This window comes from Pecten maximus, chromosome 11 (genome assembly GCF_902652985.1).
Source record: "Pecten maximus chromosome 11, xPecMax1.1, whole genome shotgun sequence".
NCBI lineage: Eukaryota > Metazoa > Mollusca > Bivalvia > Pectinida > Pectinidae > Pecten > Pecten maximus.
The window spans coordinates 24,763,698-24,773,420 of NC_047025.1; the positions used below are offsets into that span (position 1 = coordinate 24,763,698).

The 9,723-nt window shown below is 36.6% G+C and overlaps 1 protein-coding gene across 1 annotated transcript; it reads right to left on the reverse strand.

Annotated features, from left to right (window-relative positions):
* Nucleotides 1-302: 302 nt before the first annotated feature.
* LOC117338025 (monomeric sarcosine oxidase-like) lies at nt 303-6,314 on the reverse strand. The gene is made up of 9 exons (XM_033899185.1): nt 6,191-6,314; nt 5,699-5,768; nt 5,316-5,372; nt 4,206-4,337; nt 3,627-3,840; nt 3,273-3,439; nt 2,885-3,071; nt 1,325-1,458; nt 303-777 (listed from the first exon to the last, which is right to left on the reverse strand). Exons 1-9 carry the CDS (start codon nt 6,285-6,287, stop codon nt 594-596), a joined length of 1,242 nt encoding a protein of 413 aa, XP_033755076.1. The 5' UTR covers nt 6,288-6,314; the 3' UTR covers nt 303-593.
* Between the last annotated feature and the right edge of the window lie 3,409 nt (nt 6,315-9,723).

Sequence of the window (9,723 nt, forward strand, 5' to 3'; positions counted from 1 at the left end):
GTTCGGTCTAAACAACACAAAATAACAAACCAAATTGTAAGCGAATCATTACTTCACTCGAATCAAACAAGGACAAAATATGAATATTACACTTAGAAATGAGGAAACACACCAGGAAGATAAGATAATGTGTTTCGGAAGTTTAAGCGTCTTCTGTTGTATCGACGACATTTGGAACCTTTGGGTATATCAGCAAGCACATCTAACTTCTTATCGCACCAAGAGATAATGATGTCGCCAAGGATAAAATATTTATTTCTTACATAATATTACATTAAAGAAATAAATAATAGGTTTGATAAGTCGAAATAAATTTTACTCTCATTTCAAATCCACTTGTGATAGTGTCTTGTAGAAAATAGCACATAAGAAAAAATTCTGAATTATATACATTAGGCAAAACTAACCATTTATTCATTACGAAAAACATGTCAGCGTTTATTTCTACACGTATGTATAGTATATTTATCAACAATATCGTTTATAATCTTATTGTCTCTCTTGAATACTATAAACCGAGATTGACACATTAATAAATATTAACGATAATTCTCTTCGTATCCTTGAAATAGCACATGCAGTCAACATAATAATTAGAGCTTTGATGGTTTATTGTCAGACGAAGTTGGAACCTTCCCACCAGTTCCCATAAATAATACTGGGTTCCAGTTTGGATCCGTCAGGGCTTCCCGATCCAGGTTAAATCGGGATATATCATACTGCGTCTTCCCATCCACAGCCATTTCCGTCAGAATCTTTCCAACGAGACACGCGAATCTAAAAAAAGGCACAGAAATGATAGACGGTCTATTTCGTTGATTTTGCACTTACACAGACAAAGCTATTATACAGATATCAATTACATCGTCGGTTTACAAGGGTAAGATCAAATGAATGGAATATTAATACACGGATTTTTTTTCACGATAATTTAAATTACCAACAACGGAAACAAAAGTATATGATTCACTTTTAAAACGGGTTATTTTTGTGATATTATTCTATCACCGAAATAGCTAAACCAAATTTTTTTGACGATAACAGTTTTTACTATATAGCATTTACGTTTTACATAAGTAAATGACACTTGTATGCATACTACAGTCAAACTTCGTTAACTCGAAGACCCCGTATTACTCCGGTCCCGGCCAAACTTGATACACGAGGGCAAAATTTTAATAACGTATCAATATGCATTACGAAAAAGTAAGGGAATAAGTTCCCGGAGGATTCGCGTTTTCTGTTTCATTGACGACACAAACTTTGTAAAAGTGACTTAACTACAAATGTATTTCAATATACATGTACATTGCATATATCTTACTTGTACACATGTCCGGCGCCGCAGCAAATTATGACGTCATCCCATCCCGTCTTGGCGCATGTATCGATAACAAAGTGTCGGTCTGGGGGCATGGTGTACAGACATGTCTTCGTATACATCAAGGGACCAAGAGACTAGAAATGATTAAAAATGTGTAAATTTAAGGTTACACCTCCTGTCTTTTTCTTTATTTTTTGATGAGGGAAATTCACATACAGGTGTTTACTGTATGTATAACGTTGATAATACCTGTATTGTGTAAATATGCTCTAGTTTGATAACATTAATTTTTTTTGTATATTTGTAACATCAGATTGGACTTTATGGTCATGTTTATACAACTCTGATTAAATAATGAAACATATGTCCCCTAGATTTTTATGTCGTTGGTAAAATTATAGAAGTCTCCGTATAATGTTTGGCGGGGTGCTGATATTAGGTTATAATGCATGCTTAATGAAATACGTTGATTTTTTTTTTTTAGATTGAGCAAACCAGCAGCAACAACAAATAAATTAAAATAAAATAAATATTCTTAAAGCAGCAACACTGTACTCAATCCTCATGAAAAGATTCCTTGAAGAAATAAAAGAAGAAAAGAAAATAAAGCTTTGATTTTATGCACCAGTTCTATTTTCACAAAATCTGAGTTTAATATGCCCTTTAATCATTTTTAAATGATTACACTTCTTAACATAAACGGTGGCGTTCAACGTACTTCTTTTGATTTTCTGAATATTTGTTGAAATCAATTTACCTTTATGGAAGATATTACCATTTCAACTGCAAAGATGAGGATAAAAACAACCCCACCTACCTCATTTCCGGAAACCCACAGTTGATAACACTACGATAAGCTTATCACCCATAGGTCAACTTAGTGAAAAACATCTCATTTCAATTCGAGGCTATTTGATTGACTCCGTCACATTACCCTGTCGGGATTTCAGCCAATCAAATTGAAGGTAACATACGCTTTACATGAGCTGCGTGTCAACAATAGTGGCAGCGAATGATCTCGAAAACATTAACGGGATTCAACCATTTTAGCAGAATATTATTGATACCCTTATAGCTGACTGTCCTCTTACTACCTCATAAGTAAAGCAGGCACAGTTTACAGGTGATGGAAAAGTCAGCTATCGCTAAGTTCAGCCTATGTGAACACAACCAAATCGTTGTTCAATTTCGATACTCTTGTTAAGCTTATTGACTCACAAATATCATGCTACTTACACATTGGCTGTTCCCGACACCCCAAGCGTTTAAAACACTAAAAGACATGTAAGACTTCTTGTCCACTATATGTTTATTACAGAATCTGCACGCCTTCCTGGACACAGTTATATTGTTACATATACATGTACTTATTAATATATTCCTCTCTTAACTGAGTTCTTTTTCTGAAAGGATTATGTTGATTTGTTTCTTTATAAATGCTGATTTGTTTCTATGTAGACTAACGTCATTGAAATCGAGATTTTTCATTGAGTTGACCCACGTATGATAAGTGTAGGGTAGTGTAAGGCAATCAACCTTGGTATCCAACGATGCGCCTACCTTTGGTATGGTTCTCTGTAGATGTTCTATGCAGGCCTTCTCTCTAATTTGGTCTGGCTCAAAGGTTCGAGTGTCGGCCGTGACAACCGGACCGCCAGCATCTATCCCGATCTTGCTACCCGAGTTACCATGTATGGGTAATCCATAGAAGTCGTACTTTGGTGAATGGTAAATCCAAATAGGGTATCTGTAATTTTCAACATGAAACGCAAAGATAATTATTTAATGATACGTTCACTTTGCATATGCTTTGCCCCTCTTAAATGCTTACAAGCGACTTATTCAGACGTCTCAAAATATGTTTAGCATGAACATTGAAAGGGAAAATGTAACTGATGTGTTTCTGGTTAATCCGTTAAATAATAACCACATACAACAACTACATCACCTTTCTTTGGTGAACTCTTTGACGTTTGGAGTTGCAAAGTAGGTCACTTGTTCTTGAGTGACGTAGATGGGGATATGAACGCCAACAGATCCAAGCACATGATTGATCCAAGCTCCCGGAGCCACCACCAGACGGTTACATTGGAATACTCCCTTGGTCGTGTGTACCTGTATTGGGGACAGTACAGACCTTCTAATAGACTTTGATGGCGATGGCAATTACGATGATGATGGTGACTTTTTCGGAATTGAGAGGTTATATTATCACTTCAAATATGACATGTTATTGCTGTGAACGTTTCGAATTGTATTACAATTTCTGCATCACCAGTCTCAAAATAAGACAAATACTTACAGTAATTTTACCGTCTTTGGCGCGTTCCACGCCTTTCACAGGACAGTTATCAATTATACGTGCTCCCCTCCCTCTTGCCAGTTGAATATGCACTGCGTTAGCCATAGCTGCATCTACGAGGCCTGCCTCAGGCTGGTACACTGCCTCATAACTGTCATCTATCTCAAACTGCGGGAAACGTTTCCGCAAAGCTGAACCCTTCATACGGTCATATCTGCCAAAAATGTTTACGATTAGAGATATAAGGTTGCACAAAGGTTTACAAATGCACTTTTTAAGCTCAAACTCAGATGTGTCATATCGTGAAAATACATCAATAACTAAAATCCGAAGTTTCCAGAGGAAAATTTAATCAGCATGTAATCCGCAAGTAAATTGTTAAATGGTAATATTGAAGAGTTACAGAGCGAAATCTAGACCCACTGATATTACCCCCCCCCCCCCCCCCCCCCAAATTATCTATCTATCTATCTATCTATCTATCTATCTATCTATCTATCTATCTATCTATCTATCTATCTATCTATCTATCTATCTATCTATGTGTGCGTGTATTACACGCTAATCTGGTGTTCCTACTTTATATTATTGGCATCCATAGCTTTAGCGTATTCGTCGATAACTTTGCCCATCTCTTGCCGCTTCGCAAACTGAACTCCGCCGGTCATATATACTAATTGGATTCCTGACTCCTGCTCCACTTCTTGCCAGCTACAATGGAGAGACATTTTGAAAGCAATTCATAATGAACATTATATACTAATACTTGGAACCAATACTTGCTATTGAATGGCAACAAGAAATACACCGGAGACCTACCTTGTGAAATGTTAAGGCCAAAACCCATCTTCTCCCTACCTCATTTGCTGCTAAAACTGAAGTTGTCCTTGATACTTCACTTTTTGTGAACGAAAAGGAAAAACAATGGAATCCTGATGATTTTCTTTAATCACAAACTGGTATAGAGATATTTGCCTATCACGGCTCTTACTGTGCTAAATACATGTTGATATTTATTTATCTATTTTGTGTATCTTTAAGCACTTTGGGTTGTAAGCAATACACTTTACAAGTTTTCGTGTTCTAGTGTCCGAATTTAATCGCCAATATATTACTTCCTATTATAGTTTTTAATTTAGTGGAAACTTAAAACTCCCTGAATTTTTCTTAAGAACTTAGTGCTTAGCACTGTTTTTGCATGTTTTTCTCACTTTATTTTCAGCGAAGTTTGTTAACACAAGTGCAATACTTAGACGTTTGTTATTATGGTAATTCAATTATTGATTATCGATTAGAAATGCATTATACCTGCACCTAGCTGATAACGAAATTGTCACTTTCTATAATTTCGGATTAAAATCAATTCTTTTTGTCCCTAAGAACAATCATTTTGTAATATATATAAATAAATACCAAATGAACTTTTCATCGAGAGCGACAGGCAACATACTGGTTTCCAGGAATTGCATTTCAATGTAATTACATAACAATTTAAGCGTCCGTCGGCGGTGGCATCATTCGTAGATTCCGCCCTCATATGACGTTAACTGTTCCAAGGACAGTTCCAAGGACGCAAAAACATAACCTAAACAAATTTGGCAACTGAGAAACGTTTATCTACCAATATGATACAATAGAGGCTGCAATCAACCTTGCGTAATTATGTGAAGCAATCTGTAATCAACTTACGCTTTGAATGTGTCTGGTGTTATTTTGGTGTAACGGTCATCGTGGTAGGCTAAACGACTGGAAGGTAAAATACAAGATGTAGAAGACAAATCCAGCAGAGGCATCATTATTTTTTATGTGTGGGTGTAGCAATGAACGAACATGTTGTATACGAAATTTTGTATAAATCACTACAGTTTCATCAAAGATTCCAAAATTCCCTTTTTTCTCTAGGCATTAGATGACATATTTACCACGTTTACTTGGCAGCATAAATCAACATTGACCATTATATGTAATACATAGCGATAACAATGGCAAGTAACGAAACAATTGACCAATAACAATAACACTTTGAAATTATACATTTTACGATTACGATTCGTTCCGTAATTATTCCTCACATTATTCTGGAGTGATCTTGAGAGCCTCCATTACTGTGACCAAGTTCAAACTGTTCCAGACCTAGAACATCTGCAAAGAAAATACACTGATTTAATGTTATATTTACAAATAATGTTTTTGAGTGAATAAAATGTTTAATATTTTGATTCTCTATATGCAATGCATCAAAATAAACACTACAAGCCCAATATGCAAGGATAAAATCATCAGATTTTAAACTTGAAAGTAGGAACCAAGGAGAAGCAAAAGGCATTGCTAAGCAACGCAAAAAGACTGTACGATATCATTTATTTAATCGGATATGAACACGTTTTAAGCGATTTTTTCAATAGTTATAATTAAAACGATATCTGATATCCATGATCTGATATTCATTACAAAATGTGGGTAGTGTTTACACAAGTACAATATAATGATATGCGTCCTGTACACATCAAGAAGAATTCATACTTATATAGTTCACGCTTTCTCCGAATTACTATTGTTCTTACCTGAACCTGCCCGACGGGACAACCAGTAAACTGCCGCACTGCCAACCCCACCACACCCCACCACAATGTAGGGGTAAAAGCGCCTGCCAGTCTCCATGTTTATCTGCAGTTGACGAAACACACAGTCTCGTTATATCTGACGAGGATGTACAGGTCAGACTAACCTTTATCTACCTGTGTCGATGTATTTACTTAAACGTGGATACATTACATTTATACAGTACAACTACAGTTTAAAGGATGACCTATATCAAGTTATAACTGATCACGTTCTGCACTCCTCAAAAGAGATATGCAAATACGGATTACATTGCATAGCTTATTGGTATACTTAAATGTTTTTAATTTTCGATACAATGATATTGTCATGTTGACTACAAACCATCCATAGTTTACATTAAGACGAACGTGAGTTTATGAGGAATAAACGTAATATATTATACTGATGTTGCATTTGTAAACGTTATAAAAGGCATATAGCAACTACATAGTTACATTCATTTCCGTACAGATTTTTCTTTAACACGAATATACCGCAGCCTCCCAAAACACACATACGCACTCACCACACGCATGCATGTCGCACGCACGGGAGTCCGTCCTTAAATGACCTTATCTGTTAATAGGACGTTAAACAGAGTAAACCAAACCAATTGGAAGGAATCTACAATTATTCCAATTCCAAAACCTGCTAAGGACGCAAATGAACCAAATAATTATCGCCCTATCTCTCTAACAAGCTGCATATGTAAAACACTTGAACGGATGATAAACACTAGACTAGTTTGGTTCCTTGAATCCAATAATATTTTGAGTCCACTCCAAAGCAGATTCAGAAACCACAGAGGAACGGTAGACCATCTGGTCAGATTAGAAACCTTCATTCGAGAAGCTTTCGCAAAGAAGGAACATCTTGTTGCTGTGTTTTTTGATCTGGAGGAAGCATACGATACTACACGGCAATACGGTATTATGAAAGACCTGCATGGAATTGGTGTACGTGAGAATCTCCCAAAATTCATTTCAAATTACATATCTGACAGACATTTTAAGGTTCGCGTTGGCTCAACTTATTCCGAAACAGCCAAACAGGAAATGAGAATCTCTCAGGGTGGGATCCTTTACGTAACTCTTTTGGTCTGAAAATCAACAGTATAACTAAATGTCTCGGTAAGTCAACTGAAAAGGTGTCTATTCGTTGATGACTTCTTGATCTGCTATAAGTCGAAGAACGAGCACACGATAGAACGACAACTTCAACAATGTTTAGGCAAACTACAAACATGGGCAGATGAACACGGCTTCAAATTTTCCAGATCAAAAACTGTCTGCATGCACTTCTGCCAAAAACGAAAACCACATAATGATCCCGATCTAACATTAAATGGTAGCAAAATTCCAGTTTTCGAGCAGACCGAATTTCTCGGACTAATTTCGATTCGAAACTCTCCTTTGTTCCACATATTAAGCACCTGAAGGATAAGTGCTCAAAGGCAATGGACATTTTACGCGTACTATCGCATACTGACTGGGGTGCAGACCGTGAAATGCTCTTACGCCTTTATAGGGCCCTTATTCGATCAAAACTCGACTATGGGTCCATCGTTTATGGATCGGCACGGAATTCTTACCTGCAAATGTTGGATCCTATCCATAACCAAGAATTACGTCTAGCACTTGGTGCTTTCCGAACAACACCAGTGCAGAGCCTTTATGAGCCTTTATAAAAAACTTGCTCTTCAATATGCCGCCCAATTGAAATCCAACTCGAAGAACCCGGCTTTTGATCTTGTTGTCAATCCGCAATACCGAAACATATTCACTCAAACCAAAAACTCTTACCAACATTTGGCATTAGAATTTCGAATTTTCTTCATGAACTTAACATAAGCTTAGACAACATAGGCGAGTACACCGTATCGGATGTACCGCCACGGCTTGTCGAAACACCGGATATTAACCTTACTCTACAAGAGAGGGCAAAATCGAGTGCATTACCCAAAGAACACAAATCCTCCTTTCGGGAGTGCATTAAAGATTTTCCCGATCACGTTCAGATCTTCACTGATGGGTAAAAAGATGGAGAAAAGGTCTCCGCAGCATGCTACACCGATCACCATTGCTCTTCAATCCGCTTACCAGACGGTGCCTCTATTTTCTCTGCGGAAGCATGTGCGATCGATTTGGCCCTCGACCATATCGATGAACAACGCATTAGAAAGGCAATCATTTGTTCCGACTCTCTATCTGTCCTTCAGAGTTTACAATTATGAGATCCAAAAAATATACTCATACAAAACCTTGTTTTTCGAAAATCTCGTATCTTAAAAAAATGCAAAATAACATTACTTTGGATTCCGAGCCATGTCGGAATTAAAGGCAACGAACTTGTTGACCGCCAAGCAAAACATGCTTTAAATCTGCAACAAACAAATATCAAAATACCATATACAGATTTCGAACCTGTAATTAGTTCTGCCATCCAGAGTAAATGGCAGCAACGCTGGTCTCTCGAGATGAGCAACAAACGTTTTAAAGTACAACCGAAACTTAAAACATCAACACCAAGTCGGAAGGATCGTAGAGAGGAAATAGTCCTCTCCGGCTCCGTACCGGGCACACATATCATACTCATTCGTTCCTTTTAAAAGGAAAAGATCCACCATATGTTATGCATGTGACGCTGGGTTCACAGTGGAGCATGTTTTAATAGAATGTTCCGATTTCAAGCACATTCGTGATAAATACTTTCGAGTCCCGGATATGGAAACCCTTTTCAGTTCCGTGGATTCGAAAACAATATTTAGCTACTTGAAAGAAATCGATCTATTATATAGACTTTGATGTCTTTTACGTTACTCTTTTTGACGTTCTATATATATCACCAAGTTTACGTACATATATATATATATATTACAATGTTTAACAAACTTTTTTATCATAATGATCTAAATAGACAATACGAATGCTTTTAAAAATGACCAATTTTATCTGATTTTAACGTTAAAAATAAAAACGATAGTATATTGTTTGGCCCTAAATGACCCTAGTTGTCGATGGGCCGTGGAACATAAACAAACAAAAAACTATATCTTAATTAGTTCTGTCATTTTAAAACAAACCTGAACCGTTTTACGAAAATCCTTTTTAAATTACTTTGTATTGCTATACATGTACCTTCAGATTTGTTTCTATTATGAAATAAATTACAGTGAAGAGATACGTATGCTGACCGTGGTTAACAAGACATATGTAACCTTTCAGATAAGTTTGGTAAAACCTTATAATTCAAATGAATTTTAGCGCTTGATACCATTCAGCACCTTCTTATGCGAGTCCGTGAGTAGATACATCTTGGTATCCCAGATGAGATACCCTAACCACTGTCCAGATACCAAGGTTGTAATGTTGTCGAGATACCAAGGTTTGTAATTTTGTCGAGATACCAAGGTTTGTAATTCTGTCGGATACTAAGTCTGTTATTTTGTCGAGATACAAAGGTTTTAATTCTGTCGAAATACCAAGTTTGTAAT

Bases quoted from the DNA above. Each gene is read 5' to 3' on its own strand.
- LOC117338025 (XM_033899185.1), bottom strand. From the start codon at position 6,287: ATGGAGACTGGCAGGCGCTTTTACCCCTACATTGTGGTGGGGTGTGGT. The intron at 3,072-3,272 runs GTGATGTAGTTG...TGAAAATTACAG, and splicing joins AAAGAGTTCACCAAAGAAAG to ATACCCTATTTGGATTTACC. The intron at 778-1,324 runs GTAAGATATATG...GCCTTTTTTTAG, and splicing joins GGCGCCGGACATGTGTACAA to ATTCGCGTGTCTCGTTGGAA.